The sequence below is a fragment of the Gobio gobio genome, assembly GCF_949357685.1.
Source record: "Gobio gobio genome assembly, chromosome: 1".
Classification (NCBI taxonomy): Eukaryota; Metazoa; Chordata; class Actinopteri; order Cypriniformes; family Gobionidae; genus Gobio; species Gobio gobio.
The window spans coordinates 55,634,767-55,652,005 of NC_137097.1; the positions used below are offsets into that span (position 1 = coordinate 55,634,767).

At 41.0% G+C, this 17,239-nt stretch overlaps 1 protein-coding gene across 2 annotated transcripts in view; it reads left to right on the forward strand.

The window, feature by feature from the left end:
- Positions 1-17,239, forward strand: part of prkcbb (protein kinase C, beta b) — a 174,219-nt gene that overhangs the window by 37,644 nt on the left and 119,336 nt on the right. For both annotated transcript variants that reach the window (XM_079832717.1, XM_079832716.1), the window contains exon 3: positions 16,754-16,836. In XM_079832717.1, the coding sequence (XP_079688843.1) occupies positions 16,754-16,836 (83 nt within the window). The remainder of the gene's footprint in view (positions 1-16,753; positions 16,837-17,239) is intronic.

The following is a 17,239-nucleotide window of genomic DNA, read 5'->3' on the forward strand; positions in this document are numbered from 1 at the left end:
GGCTTGCTATAACTGGAGGCTCTTTTTAAAGGTTCGCAGTTGTCCAGAAGGCAGATATGCTTGGATGTCGAGTGCATGTGTGTTTGTGTGGGCGTACTCGTGTATGTGTGTGCGTTTGAGCTGTAACTGTGTGAGTACGTGGGTGTGCACTGTTGCTGTTTGTCTGTGAGCGACTGACTGATTAGCCGAAGAGGACTAATGCTCATGTTTTTCAGAGTTAATTGAATTTGTCTCCGAACAGGTCTGTGCGGCATCTGCCGGGACAGAGTTTGGTGTTGTACCAAGGTGTTCGGCATGGGCGCGTTTGCTAGGTGCTGAGCCGCTAGCGTGGCATGGATATTTAATGGGCTGTTTAATTATGAAGGGCCAGATCAGTCTCGCTGTGAAGGGACGTGGGTTGCTACATGAGCCTTTCTCTCGTTCTGACCTTTTAAGAGTGCTGGAGAGAGAAAGAGTCAGGGAAACTCCTACTGGGCCTGATCCTTCTCCATCAGACTGGCCATTATGTAAGTGTGCACTCAATAGGCCCTGTGAGAAGCTGTTTAACTGAGCCGTTTGAGATGGCAGTCTGCGCTTCACCTCTGGGTCAATCTTTTACCCTGTTACTTCCTGTATCTGAATGCTGCTTGATAGATGTGATATCAAAAACATATATTTTAGGAACTGTTGTTATTTGTAAACTTATATCCTTCCTTATTGTGCTGCTTTTGTGGGATTGCATTTCAACGGATAGGACAGTATTCAAATCTGGTTTGCAGTTTGTTTATGACAGTGAATCTCAAAGAGTGGCGCATGGATTGTCACCCAGTGCTGTGGAAATGTACAAAACAACAGAATATGTGTTTATTTCCTTTGATTTATTTTTATTTCTGGTCATCATTTGCTCACCCTCATGTCTTTTCAAACCTACAGTATATGACATTTTGAAGATTGTGCTGGTCACCCTTTTTCTTTGGCTGCATCTGAAAACTTAGAAACGCTGCCTTCGGAGGATGCACTCCAAGGTATGCGTCACTGTTGGGTTCAGATGAAGATGATGAAAAGGGTTCAAACAGGTTTCTACAAACAAAAGGTTCTATAATAAAGCAAACAATCAAATATAACAAAAATATATATATATATACACAACCCCAAATCAGAAAAAGTTGGGACAGTATGGAAAACGCAAATAAATAAAAAAAGAAGTGATTTCTAAATGTACTTTGACTTGTATTTCATTGCAGACAATATGAACAAAAAATATTTCATGTTTTGTCTGGTCAACTTCATGTCATTTGTAAATATGCATCCTTTCCTGTCATTCAGACCTGCAACACATTTCAAAAAAAGTTGGGACAGTAAAACATTTACCACTTTGTAATGTTGCCATTCCTTTTCACAACACTTAAAAGACGTTTAGGGACTGAAGACACCAAGTGATGAAGTGTTTCAGGTGTAATTTTGTCCCATTCTTCCTGCAAACAAGTCTTAAGGTGGTCAACAGTACGGGGTCTTCGTTGTCGCATTTTGCGCTTCAAAATGCGCCACACATTCTCTATTGGAGACAGGTCGGGACAGCAGGCAGGCCAGTCAAGTACCCGTACCCTCTTCCTCCGCAGCCAGGACTTTGTAATGTGTGCAGAATGTGGTTTTGCATTGTCTTGTTGAAATATGCATGGACGTCCCTGGAAAAGATGTCTTCTTGAAGGCAGCATATTATGCTCCAAAATCTCTATGTACTTTTCAGCATTAATGGTGCCTTCACAGAAGTGCAAGTTACCTTTGCCAAGGGCACTGACACAACCCCATACCATGACAGACCCTGGCTTTTGGACTTGTTGCTGGTAACAGTCTGGATGATACTTTTCTTCTTTGGTCCGGAGCACACGGCGTCCATTCCTCCCAAAAAGTACCTCAAATACTGATTCATCTGACCACAGTACACGTTTCCACTGTGTGATGGTCCATCCCAGATGCCTCCGAGCCCAGGGAAGTCGACGGCGCTTCTGGACACTGTTAACATAGGGCTTCCTTTTGGCACAGTACAGTTTTAACTGGCATTTGTGGATGTAACTACGTATTGTGGTACTTGACAAAGGTTTGCCAAAGTAGTCCTGAGCCCAAGTGGTGATATCGCTTATAGATGAATGACGATTCTTGATGCAGTGCCTCCTGAGGGATCGGAGATCACGGTTGTTCAGCTTAGGCTTGCGCCCTTGTCCTTTACGCACTGAAATTCCTCCAGATTCCTTGAATCTTTTAATTATGTTATGCACTGTTGAATGTGAAATATCCAAATCTCTTCCTATCTTTCTTTGAGGAACATTGTTTTTAAACATTTCAATAATTTTATCACGTATTTGTTGGCAAACTGGCGATCCTCGGCCCATCTTTGCTCCTAAAGGATTAGACCTTTCTTGGATGCTGCTTTTGTACCAAATTATAATTACAATCACCTGTTGACATCACCTGTTTCAAATCACATCATTATTTAACCATTTTACCTCATTACTAGCCCTAAATTGCTCCTGTCCCAACTTTTTTTTGAAATGTGTTGCAGGTCTGAATGACAGGAAAGGATGCATATTTACAAATGACATGAAGTTGACCAGACAAAACATGAAATATTTTGTGTTCATATTGTCTGCAATGAAATACAAGTCAAAGTAAATTTAGAAATCACTTTTTTTTTGCGTTTTCCATACTGTCCCAACTTTTTCTGATTTGGGGTTATATATATATATATATATATATATATATATATATATATATATATATATATATATATATATATATATATATATATATATATACAGGGAGTGCAGAATTATTAGGCACGTTGATTTTCTGATCATATTTTTTTTCCAGGCACATTTGACCAATTCCAAACCACAGTAATCCTAATAACTACTATTGATTTAGTATTTAATAATGTATAAGTGATATATAATTGTTCATGAAGGCTGGAAATGAAAATCACCTTATATTCAGGTGTGCAGAATTATTAGGCATGTTTTCTTTTACAGATAAATTGAGCCAAAAAAGAGATTTAACTCAGACTGAAAAGTCAAAAAGTATTAAATGCCCATGAGAAGGATGCAATACTAATGCAATACTAGACATTGCAGTTAAGGCATGACCATTGGACAGTGAAATGCTCGTTGGGTCAGCAGGATCTGACAAAAACATGTGGCGGAGAAAAGACGCCTGTTAACTGCAAAAGAATTAAGAATTAAGGTGAAGAATTAAGGGTGAAACCATCAGGAACCCTTTAGTCTCCAGCGCCACCATTTTCCAAAGCTGCAACCTACCTGGAGTCTCCAGAAGTGCAAGGTGTCAGGATCTCAGAGACTGTTAGGTAAAGAATCCTAAAAAATGACCCCCACTAGATAAGAATCATAAGCTGAAGTGTTGTAAAATACATGAAGCCTGCTTTTTTATAGGCTTTATAGGTTTTATAGGTTGAGAATGACTCTTGAAGGATGTAGACCAAATTTTACTAGTCAATGTTACTTTTCATTAATATTCATAATTAGTTAATATTTTGTATCTGTATAGTTGTTTTTATTATCGTTCATAATCATTTATAATCATTGTATATGTTTTATTACATGTATGTGAGAGAGCATGGGAGAGTTAGTTTTGGACTATGGGGTTCCATGTGTGCACACGGTGAAACAGCATGAATGTATGTGTGTAAGTTTCAATGCATATGTGTACATTCAGTTAATGGAAACCAGATGTTTTGGGGGTGCATAAAAGCATACGCTTTTGTTCGGAAGGCAGAGAAAGAGAGAACTGGAGGACAGCAGTGAAGCTGCGTTATAACATACCTCCAGAACTATTTTCTCTCCTATGGACTGACAATAACAACAATTATTTAAAATAAAGAAATCTCTTGACAAAGCAACTGGTGTCTGGTCCCGTGAATTAAACTACGGGGGAAAGAGGCAAAATTCCAAGTCTACATTTGGCGTCACGAACAGGATTGCATCTTCAGCCAATTATCTCTGTCCATCAGGTAAGATTTGTTTTACTTTCTAAAAGTACTAAGTCTGCCTGATGATTAGAGATTTTGACTGAAACTGCTAAAAAGAACAGTGTTATTTAAAATACCAGTTGTGTTGCCAATGGATATGTGTCAGACATAGTAAAATAAAAATTAATTTAATTTGATTTGATTTGGCTTAAGTTGCTCAGATCAGTGAACCTTCAAGCAAATATTTGAATGAAGCTGGGATAAAAGTGGATCTTTGGTAGAAAGAAGACCATTTAGTCAAATTTTCAGGAGAATAAGCCATAAGGCAATTTAGCATGGAATAAAGCGGTTTAAAGTGGCGGATCTGGATACGAAAAGACGAATCCTGTATATTAGAATCCTAAAACGTTTAAAACACGCTGGAGTAGCTAAAATTGCGGGCATTCTGATCTTGACAGTGAAGCTGTTCAATATTTGAGGAGGAGAAATTGATCTGAGTTCAACTGAATAAAGAAACAAAAATCTAAAGAGAAAAATTATCTGAGTTAAACAAAAAAAAAAAAGAAAGAAAACAACTGAAAATATAAAAGAAACTTTATTTTAGTTTTTCCCCTCTTTTCTTTTGTTCCTTTAGTGTTTAGGAGGGAGTGAGAGAGAAGCAGAGTAGCCCCTCCCTTCAGAATTCACCCTATAGACACACACACATTCACACACGCGCACACACATATATACATACTGATACAGTCTTTCGGAGATCCACACACACACGCACACACATAGCTTAGAGAAGGGAAAGAGAGAGAGGAGTGAAGTAGCCCCCTCCTTTGGAAATCCACACACACACAGACATATCACAGCCCTGCTGCTTTGAGCGCAAAGACACAGAGTGACCAATAATTTGCAAAATGGCAGAAAGTAACAGCAAAAACATTTCTGCTTGGTATCTGGAAAAGAAGAACAAGAAGCAAACAAAGTTTTTAAAAAAAGGACTTGATATTAATGCATCCATGGATGAGCAGTTAAGCTGGTTCGAAAGTCAAAAAGACTCTATCAAGTTGAAAGTATTTCCAATAATGGCAGCTAATTGGATCATGAAACAAGGTGGAGTTTGTTGCAGCATTGATGGTTGTCCAGTTCCACTTGTTGAAGCAATGAAGCCACAAGTTGAAGCATATAACAAGTTGAGCAAAATCATGTCCATCACATGTACAGAAAAAGAAAACATCACCAGTGATGATTCATTTGATCCAGATTGGACAGATATAATAGCCGAAGCTGAAAGGAAATATTCACAAACACCAGTAAAATCAGCAACAACTGTAACACCACCGCCTTACAAGCCAATTTATCCGACTTTGCCTGAACAATGTACAAGTTACTCTAAACCTCTGATACAGCCTCAAGCTTCAAGCTCAAACAGAGTCCCAGTTGACAAAATGTATATTGCTTCTGCACAAGCAGCTCCAATAATTACCAGATCCAAATCAACCCAGCCAAACAGAGACATGTTGCGATGTACACCAGCTCGTAATTATGGGTCGGACTGGGGTGATGAGACAAGAGATGACGACATGATCACAATTGATAAAGTTGGTCTTGAATTTTCTCCACTTGCTGTTAAAAAGGAAGAATCTGAAATGATTACAGAAGAGAGACCATTCACACCAGGAGAACGTCAAGCCATTCTCACAGCTTTGCCTCCTTTGAAGAGACAAGATCCAAACACAGAGTTTTGGAGAGAATTAGATTCCTTGATTGAAGCACATCAAATGACACTAAGAGACATACACACCATTGTGAAAGCTAAAATCCCAAGAGACAGATGGGAACGCTTACCAGCGTCGATAATAACAGCCCAATGGATGGACTTGTGGGTTGATGGCCAAGGACGACCGCTGGGTCTTTGGCAAGCATTAGATGGATTCCGAAAAGAAATCCAAGAGATCTTGGGAAGTGGTAAAATCCCTTTCACATCGGTGACATTGATTAAGCAAAAAGACGATGAATCTCCAGATGAATATGCCTTGCGCAAATGGAATGCTTATGAAAGATGGGCCCTCTGTGCTAAGAAAGATCCAGAAAGAGATGATGTACAGTTTACTGACACACTTGTGGATGGCTTTAGCACAAAATACCAACAAGCCTTATCACTTGGAGTCAATCCAGGAGAAACATTTGATCAAATTATGCAATGGGCTGGTCGTCTAGAGATGGCTATGAGATCAAACAAGGATGAAGGAAACAAGCCAAACCAAAGAGGAGTGGCATCAGTTCAATATTCAAAGTTCACAGTTTGCAGCAATTGTCGAAAGCCTGGCCACTTCAGAAGAGACTGTTGGGCTAAAGGAGGAGGAGCAGAAGGGAAAGGTCCGTCATTTAGACATGCCAGTGTGAAAAACAAGGATGAAACCCCTCAAGGGAAGATGTGGACTGAAGAGCAAGTTCGTCAACTTATTGAGGGAATTATGCGTCCGCAATAGGAATCAGCGGCCCCCTGTATGAGTAAGAAGAGTGACAATCGACTTTTCATTCCTGCACTAATAGGGGGCCACCCATGTGACTGCCTCTTAGACACAGGGGCTTCGATTTCGATAACTGACCTGAACTTACCTACAACATATGAAACTATGGAAGTTGAAGGAGTTGGAGGAGAAATCACAACATTTCGCAAAAGTATACCAGTTCCTCTGCAAATACATGAAGATGAAGTCTTATGGACATCTTTATGGGTGGGGCCGAATTCACAAGGAAGCCTCATTGGCATGGACATTCTACCATTGTTGAACATGATCATTTTCACTGACAGTCGCCAAATTGCTACAACAGCTGGAATAATACCACACGAAGATCGCACATGTAATATAAGTTCTGTTGGTGTGGCGAAACCAATCATCAGAGACTGGGGAAAAGAAGGTGTATGGGGTCTTCTGTGTAGCTTATATCCAGATGTTTGGGCTAAACACAAATTGGACTGTGGAAAAGCCAACATTGATCCTGTTGTTATTGAAGGACCGATACATGCCCCTCATAAACAATACCCTATCCGACCTGAAGCAAGACAAGCCGTGGAAGAGATAGTGGCAGACTTGGAAGCTGAAGGGATCATCAGACAAACTTCCTCTACTACCAACAGCCCTGTCTGGCCTGTCAAGAAATCGGATAACTCATGGAGATTAACAATCGACTACACAAGACTCAACAGTGTAACACCAAAACCACACCCAATTGTGGCTAATCCTGCAACCATTCTGAATGATATTCCAGGAAATGCAAGAATTTTTACAGTACTAGATGTGCTGTCAGCGTTCTGGTCTGTACCTATTGACGAGAAATCTCAAGAGAAATTGGCCTTCACTGTGGGCGCAAAACAGTATGTTTGGAATAGACTCCCACAAGGTCTTAATCTTTCTCCAGTTGTATTTCATAGAGCTCTGGACCAGTTCATAACTGAACAAAGAGCTGAAATTGAGAGCTCAGGAAGTGTTTGCCTTCAATATGTTGATGACTTGTTGATTGCAAGCCCAGATGAAAACAGTCATGTATCAGCTCTTAACATTGTTCTACAAGCTCTTAGGAAAGGAGGATTCAAAGTCAACCCCGACAAAGCACAGCTGGCCAAATCCAAGGTTATCTATCTAGGCCAAGAAATATCTGTCGAGGGAAGGAGGATGACAACAGAGCGTGTAGAGGCATTACGGCAACTTCCAAAACCTCTAACAGTCACAGGAATGCGGAAAGTGATGGGACTTTTCAACTATTGTCGTCAGTATATACCTGATTTTACCAGCATCACTAGCCCGCTCATTGACCTGTACAAAGGAGGAAAGCCTGGAGTGGAACAGATAGACTGGACAACAGAAGCTGAGGAAGCATTTACTTCTATGAAAGAGAAATTGACTTCAGCCCCAGCTTTGGGTCTTCCTGATGGTCGGTTGCCATTTCATTTGTGGACCAGGGTGGGAGATGAGACCTACTCAGCAGTACTGTGTCAAAAACCAGGTGATCGGTACAAACCAGTTGGATACTTTTCCACAAAGATTCCTGTCACCATGATAGGTCAACCACGATGTATACAAGCCCTCGATGGTGCCACATGGGCAGTGGATGCTGTGGAAAATTTGATAGGAGCACAAACTATCATACTGCACACTCCGCACAGTATAGTGACGTTGTTGAACAACACAAACATCAAGACTATCACTGATGCGAGGAGAGCAAAATGGGAAGCAACTTTGTTGAACAAGGATTTGAGAGTGGAAATCATTAGGGACACTTCACTTAACCCTGCAACAATGATGCTGGAACCGCATGAGGGAATACCACATGAGTGTGAAAAACAAGTAGAAGAAGAAAGCCTTGGTCCAGTTAATCCAATTCCTCTTGAAAATCCAGACAAAGAGTTATGGGTAGATGGATCCAGTTACTACATTGATGGAAAGCGACATACTGGATGGGCCGTTGTGGAAGCTGATGGAACTGTTGTGAAGAAAGGAGCTATTTCTGGACAGTTTTCAGCACAAGCAGCTGAACTCATAGCACTTACGGAAGCTCTTGAACTATCGGAAGGAGATCGAGTCAACATCTATACAGATAGTCGTTATGCTTTTGGCGTGGTCCATGACTACCTCGCCCTATGGAAAAGACGTGGACTCATCACCAGCAGTGGGAGCGAAATACAACATGCTTCCATAATTCGTCGCTTGATTGCAGCATGCCACTTACCAAGAGAAGCAGCCGTGGTCAAAGTAAAATCACATCAATCTGACAAGTCCAAGGAAAGCCAAGGAAATTCTGCAGCTGATGCGGCAGCCAGAGAAGCGGCTTTACTCTCTCCTACTTCTGTTACCTTGGTTCAAGAAAACAGGAAAGACAATCCTGAGCTCCATCTTTTGTCATATCAAACAGAGACAGATGAAGAGAAAGAGCAATGGATAAAAGCAGGAGCGAAAGAAGATGATCAGGGTATCTGGAGAATTCCAACAGGACAAGTGGTGATGCCTGTCGGAACAAGAAGAGAACTAATGCAGCTGTATCATGGAAAAGTGCATGCTGGAGCAAAAGCAATGAAAACTCAAATCAGCGAGACATGGTGGTGGCCACGAATGATGAGAGACATTGATGATTACTGCAGGAGATGCTTGATCTGCATGAAAGCAAATGTGGGAAAACCTGTAAAGGTGCGAATGTCACATGCACCCAGACCCACAGGACCATGGACACATCTTCAAATTGATTTCACAGGACCTTTGTCACCCAGTGGAGGGTACCAATACATTCTAGTAATCATAGACAGATTTACTAGGTGGGTGGAAGCATTCCCTACGAAAACTTGCACTGCTGAAGCAACAGCACGAGTAATGGTGGAAGAAGTTTTTCCTCGCTGGGGTCTTCCATATGAAATTGATTCGGACAATGGAACTCACTTCACTGGAAAACTGATGAAGGAAGCAATGAAACTGATGGGGATCAAACAGAAGTTCCATATCCCCTACAGGCCAGAAAGTTCGGGTTTCGTAGAACGCATGAACCGCTCGTTAAAAACGGCACTTACCAAGGCTATTCTGCAGACTGGCCAAGGTTGGCACAAGTTATTGCCTGCCATTCTATGGAACTTAAGAGCGACTCCAAACAGAGTGACAGGACTGACCCCTTTTGAACTGATGACTGGAAGAGCAATGGTTCTACCTCCTGACGCTCCGCCACCCGCGGGAACAGGAGGAGATTCCACTTTGTTCCACGAGAAGCTACGACGCTATCTCACAATGCTTGACAAAGCTACCAAAGACAATAACAAGAAAGTGCGAGAGGCTCAGCAGCAATGGGATGAAAAACACACCACTACTGACATTCCACACATTCCCGAGATAGGCAGTTTTGTTATGGTCAAACGTATTGCTAGGAAAGGTTTAGAGCCTCGGTGGGAGGGACCATATGAGATACTCTTAACAACAGATACAAGTGTTTGCCTTAAAGGGAAGGGTGTAGGGACAAATAAATGGTATCACTGGTCACAAGTTAAACCTTGTTTAGTGAATGAACAAAATGATAATGACGGTTTATGGCCTGAAATTGAGCAATGTTCATCAATTACCTTTAAAGACTGGATAAGGAGTGATGTTTAATTATTTTTCTGCTTCCATTTCAGGGATCATTCCCATTGACATTGATTAGAGATGGTTGCAAGCTATTCTTGAGACGCAACGACGATGTTATTGTAGCAAATGGAGTAGCCAAATTGATGTCTGAGAGGAAATTATCACAAATTCCAGGGAATTTATCATGGTCGGAATGGAATGGATTTGATTATGGTTGGAGTTTTTGTGTTTCTGTTAGTAATACAACTTATAAAATGTGTTACTAGAAGGAAAAGTACCAAACCTGTTAGATTGGTTATTTCTAACCATATGGATAGAACCGAGAATAGGAACTACAGAGTGAAATAGGAGATTTTACACTACACTACATACAGAACACAGCCTCACAAACAATCAACACCTGCTTACTGATTCACAACCCCAAGGGATAGGAATTCTTTAACATCAACTTTATTTTAGTTTGTTATTTTGGCCAGGAACTGAAGGAGTTCAGGTACCGAACAAGTTCAGGCACTGGTGAAGATTCATTAGGTCTTATTTTCTTAGAAGATTGGGGTTCATAGTAAATGCGTACACATAGACATAACCGAAACATAGTATGCGGGGACATAACATGGGTTGGGGTTCTTTGTTTTGTTCTTTGTTTTGTTTTTGTTCCTTTCTATTTCTATTCTTCGTTCTCTTCTGTTTGTTTATTTCTTTGTCTGCTATTCTTCTTCCTCGCTATCACTTCAATAGGTTGGCCACCTGGGGTGATGGTGTGGAACGGACGGCCGTAGTTCCAGAATGGGGGAGACTGTAGACCAAATTTTACTAGTCAATGTTACTTTTCATTAATATTCATAATTAGTTAATATTTTGTATCTGTATAGTTGTTTTTATTATCGTTCATAATCATTTATAATCATTGTATATGTTTTATTACATGTATGTGAGAGAGCATGGGAGAGTTAGTTTTGGACTATGGGGTTCCATGTGTGCACACGGTGAAACAGCATGAATGTATGTGTGTAAGTTTCAATGCATATGTGTACATTCAGTTAATGGAAACCAGATGTTTTGGGGGTGCATAAAAGCATACGCTTTTGTTCGGAAGGCAGAGAAAGAGAGAACTGGAGGACAGCAGTGAAGCTGCGTTATAACATACCTCCAGAACTATTTTCTCTCCTATGGACTGACAATAACAACAATTATTTAAAATAAAGAAATCTCTTGACAAAGCAACTGGTGTCTGGTCCCGTGAATTAAACTACGGGGGAAAGAGGCAAAATTCCAAGTCTACAAAGGACCAGCACCACATCCTCTAGTACCACTGTTTGAAGAATTCATCTTCCAGAATCTGGCAGTACGTTTTGGGAGTTCATTTTAGTCCATCCTGAAGTCCGTTTTGCAGAGATGGACTAAAAATGAACTCCCAAAATGTACTGCCAGATTCTGGAAGATTAATTCTTCAAACAGTGGTACTAGAGGATGTGGTGCTGGTCCTTCAAGAGTCATTCTCAACCTATCTGTCCATAAAGCCTATAAAAAAACCTTCTTCATGTATTTTACAACACTTCAGCTTATGATTCTTATTTAGTGGGGGTCATTTTTTAGGATTCTTTACCTAACTGAAGTCTCTGAGATCCTGACACCTTGCACTTCTGGAGACTCCAGGTAGGTTGCAGCTCTGGAAAATGGTGGCGCTGGAGACTAAAGGGTTCCTGATGGTTTCACCCTTAATTCTTCACCTTAATTCTTAATTCTTTTGCAGTTAACAGGTGTCTTTTCTTCACCACCTGTTTTTGTCAGATCCTGCTGACCCAACGAGCATTTCACTGTCCAATGGTCATGCCTTAACTGCAATGTCTAGTATTGCATTAGTATTGCATCCTTCTCATGTATAACGTATATATATATATATATATATACGTAACAGAGTGTCTACACACAAACAATTCCCGACACCAACTGAGTTAAAAAGGAGGAACTTAAATACACATGGTGATAATGAGACTATGATGAACAGCTGTGATCAATAAATGAATAACCATGACAACAGATCGGGTGGCGGGAAACTGAAAAGGAACACATGTGACTGAAAATAACAAACTAAAAGTCCATGATTATGAAACAGACAGAACATACACGTGACAGTAGGAAGGCATCAAGGCACGTCCGATATGTTAGCTTCACTTCCTGTCTCCTAAGATACCGCCATCTGATCGATTTTTGAAGGCAGCATAGATGTATCCTTCACTGCCTTTGATATCCCACAATCCTATGCGTTCCATTTGGTGACAGTTGAGCTAGAAAAATAAAGATTGCATCGTATGTATCGTTGTGTGTAAATGTATGTTTTTGATCAACGTTTTCCACTTTTGATGTCATTTCTAGCAAGAAATTACTACTGTAGTAATTAAATGTTTGTTTAGTTCTCACCAAAGCTCTCTCTATTTTGCTGCAGATCATTAAACTGTTACGCTGCCTCAGAAGTCTGCCCGAAAAGTTATTGCCTGATAGGGCAGTGAGGCAAAATGTTTTCGAATGTAGCCAACATCTACTTTTCTTTCCTTTTCTTTGACTACTTTAAGTACAGATACTGCCGTAGAGTTATTCGCTGCACTGCGATCTATCGATGGATCAGCATTATTGTCTTTGAGTTTTATCTAAATTACACTGATACTAGCGGTCTACGCGATAATTAATTCCCTTACATGTCTAATAAAAAATAAACAAGATGGGCATCACTACTCAGGATTTTTTCTGTCATCAAATCTTTCCAACTTGTGTGTGCTGTACAGATTGCCCTGTTGTTTCCACTGGTAAAGCACATTAATAATCATGTTTCAATAATCATACTTGGTCCTACAGATGTGCATTATTCAAAATTAGGAAGAGCATGCTTCACAGCTCTTCTTCTATCCAGACTGGACTATTGTAATGCTCTCTTGGCAGGCCTTCCAGCATGTACTGTCAAAAATCTGCAACTGATCCAGAATACTGCAGCTAGAGTGGTCTTTAATGAGCTGAAGAGAGCACACCACACACCTCTCATCATGAGTGGCTATTGCCAACCAGTTCAAATTGAAGGCACTGATGTTTGCCTACAGAATAAGCACTGCCTCTGAATCCCTATACCTAAACTCACTACTTCAGACATATGTGCCCTCCAGAAGCTTGCTCTGTAAGTGAGCGGCGCCTTGTGGCACCATCGCAAAGAGGCACAAAATCACTTTTCCTTGACTGTTCCTTGCTGGTGGAATGACCAAACTCAACCCGAGCAGCTCTATTTTTTTTCTATTTGTTAACAAAAAAAACTTGCTATGTGTACTGTGCTAGACATTGGGACTTACACTTACAGTGGGGAGAACAAGTATATGATACACTGCCGATTTTGCTGGTTTGCCCACTTACAAAGCATGTAGAAGTCTGTCATTTTTATCATAGGTACTCTTCAACTGTGAGTGACGGAATCTAAAGCAAAATGATTTTTAAGTAATTAATTTGCATTTTATTGCATGACATAAGTATTTGATACATCAGAAAAGCAGAACTTAATATTTGGTACAGAAACCTTTGTTTGCAATTACAGAGATCATACGTTTCCTGTAGTTCTTGACCAGATTTGCACACACTGCAGCAGGGATTTTGGCCCACTCCTCCATACAGACCTTCTCCAGATCCTTCAGGTTTCGGGGCTGTCGCTGGACGATACGGACTTTCAGCTCCCTCCAAAGATTTTCTATTGGGTTCAGGTCTGGAGACTGGCTAGGACACTCCAGGACCTTGAGATGCTTCTTACAGAGCTACTCCTTAGTTGCCCTGGCTGTGTGTTTCGGGTCGTTGTCATGCTGGAACCCCAGCCACGACCCATCTTCAATGCTCTTACTGAGGGAAGGACGTTGTTGGCCAAGATCTCGCGATACATGGCCCCATCCATCCTCCCCTCAATACGGTGCAGTAGTCCTGTCCCCTTTGCAGAAAAGCATCCCCTAAGAATGAGGTTTCCACCTCCATGCTTCATGGTTGGGATGGTGTTCTTGGGGTTGTACTCATCCTTCTTCTTTCTCCAAACACGGCAAGTGGAGTTTAGACCAAAAAGCTCTATTTGTGTCCCATCAATGTGTCTGGATCATCCAGATGGTCATTGGCAAACTTCAGACGGGCCTGGACATGCGCTGGCTTTAGCAGGGGGACCTTGCGTGCGCTGCAGGATTTTAATCCATGACGGCGTGGTGTGTTACTAATGGTTTTCTTTGAGACTGTGGTCCCAGCTCTCTTCAGGTCATTAACCAGGTCCTGCCGTGTAGTTCTGGGCTGATCCCTCACCTTTCTAATGATCATTGTTGCCCCACGAGGTGAGATCTTGCATGGTGCCCCAGACCGAGGGAGATTGACTGTCATCTTGAACGTCTTCCATTTTCTAATAATTGCACCAACAGTTGTTGCCTTCTCACCAAGCTGCTTGCCTATTGTCCTGTAGCCCATCCCAGCCTTATGCAGGTCTACAATTTTATCCCTGATGTACTTACACAGCTCTCTGGTCTTGGCCATTGTGGAGAGGTTGGAGTCTGTTTGATTGAGAGTGTGGACTGGTGTCTTTTATACAGGTAACGAGTTCAAACAGGTGCAGTTAATACAGGTAATGAGTGGAGAGCATGAGGGCTTCTTAAAGAAAAACAAACAGATCTGTGAGAGCCAGAATTCTTACTGGTTGGTAGGTGATCAAATACTTATGTCATGCAATAAAATGCAAATTAATTATTTAAAAATCATATGTGATTTTCTTGATTTTTGTTTTAGATTCAGTCCCTCACAGTTGAAGTGTACCTATGATAAAAATTCTACATGCTTTGTAGGTAGGAAAACCTGCAAAATTGGCAGTGTATCAAATACTTGTTCTCCCCATTGTATATATCGTTGCCTTAAATGTTCTTTTGTTCTCCACATTTGTAAGTCGCTTTGGATAAAAGCATCTGCTAAATGATTAAATGTAAATGAATGTCCTTCCACAGATCTGCAGAAGTGCTAGCTAGACAAAGGACTGATGAAGGATGTGTAGCACCGTGATTTATTTTAACTGCAAGAATATTAAAATTCATCCAGATATAGTGTTATGTCACCCAGTTCACAATCCAAAAAAGAACATTTGCTCAGTTCTTAAAAGAATTAGAAGGAACATTGTTTTTAAATAGGTTGCTGTTTGAATGTTCAGCTCATAGGTGGTATTTGGCCTGGTTTAGATCACAATGATGAAAAGAGCAAACTTTACTGAATCATATGCTTCAGTTCTCTTCCAAATCTATGTTTCTTTATCTCTCTTTTTCTCACTGGAGTATTTCGACTGTGTGGGTGACAGTGGCTGTTCAGCCTGTCTGAAGTTTGGCTGTTGTGTTTTGGCCGGAGCTGCTAGTCTTAAAGTGCAGATATCTAAAGAGATTACTGTGAACGTGAGAGACTTGTGTCATTTCCTGTGAGAAAAACGCTTTAACCTGCTCAAATGTGACGGGATCAGAAATAACACTGTGCTATTTAGTGAGTGGGTGCATTAACCTGTAGCAATAAGGAAGATGCCCCTTTGATGACCTGGATATGTTACGCTGCAGAGGTGCCTGGGGCATTAGTGATGTGAACAGAGGGGCATTGTACATACAGTCCAGCACAGCGCATCATTTGCATAGTAGCTTCAGCTCCTATAGCTCTGATGCTGATAGGCTGCTGTCATAAGTTGTTGAATACTATCATGCTGCTTACGGCATAGTTTTAAACAGTACTGTATATGAAATATTATGTAGTAGGCAGCTATAAGCAGACCAAAGATGAAATAAATAAAAGACCAAAGACCATTTTTTTTTAGCTTTATACTGGTTTGGTGCTGGTTTAACTGGTAGACCAGCACAGCTATGCTGTTCAACAGCAAAAGAAAGTTTGTCATGCAGTAATGCTGGTTAAGCTAGTTAAGTAATCAAAAAGGCTATTTTTTATCATATGTGTTCATCATGTTGTAGCAGATGAAAAGATAAGAAATGCGTGCTTGTGCTACATGTACTTTTCACAACTTGAGAGAATGAACATGAATGACATCTCCAAAACTGTAATATAAGCAATACCCGCTGGCTTTTACAGTGAATTTTTTCAGTTTATGGGGAGGGAATTGCTGACATCTCCAATGCTGACAGCATAAGTGATTTAAATAATACCGGTAAATAAAAGGATTTTATTGGCAAAATCATGTGTGAGTTAATTGGCAAGTATTTTAATTCAGACAGAAATGCCTGTAGTCTGTGTGCGGCGCAACAAAAATAGAAACTGCTGTGATCTATGGCAACAGACACAGCGCAGCAATTTAAATGCCCATAAAACACAGACACACACACACATCTTTTGTTTCAGCTGTGCAGAGCACACAAATTGGGAATAATTCAAGCACTAAGAATTGTGTAATAATAATAACCGCAATAAACAAGTACTCATGGTGTGCAAGTACCATTTTTCGGTTAAATGGTTGTGGTTAGGCCTTATGCAGTCATATGCAGTGTTATATTGTGATGCGATTGTCATGGCTGTATGTTTGTGAGCGGGTTCAGGTTGGGTCTTGGAGCATAACGTGAAATCAAACAGGATCCCTGTCACTGCAGATAAATGTCTGTCAGTGCCATGTGCTCTGATTCTCACAGTTTATCTCATCTGTCTGTCTCTCTCTCCTTCCTTCTTTCAGTCTGCTGCTTTGTGGTGCACAAGCGTTGCCATGAATTCGTCACCTTCTCCTGCCCCGGAGCAGATAAGGGTCCTGCATCAGATGTGAGTACAAAAATGTCTTCTTTCCCCTTCCTTGCCCCCTTCTTCTTCCTCTTCCGTCTCCCCTCTCGTTGTCTCTCCTCTTCAATCTGTGTCTGTCTATCTCTCAATCCCATATGAGAGAACAGAGAAAGGAGGTGGGCAAAAGTTGTCATCCTCTGGCAAATCTAATCAGACGTACTGTCACAGAGGAAGTGTGTGAGACAGCTGCAGTGACGATAACCCTCTTCGTTTCAGATTTCCTCCTGGAGTCGTCTTCTTCACTCACTTTGTCTCGGGCCCCTGAGTTATACAACCATTTAAATCAACAAATTACCCGGTCTATAGTGACAGCTACAGGAAGCGCGTCCACACAGGGGACCAGAGCTCTTTTTTGTTAGTGTGGATGAGAGTGAACGTAGAATGC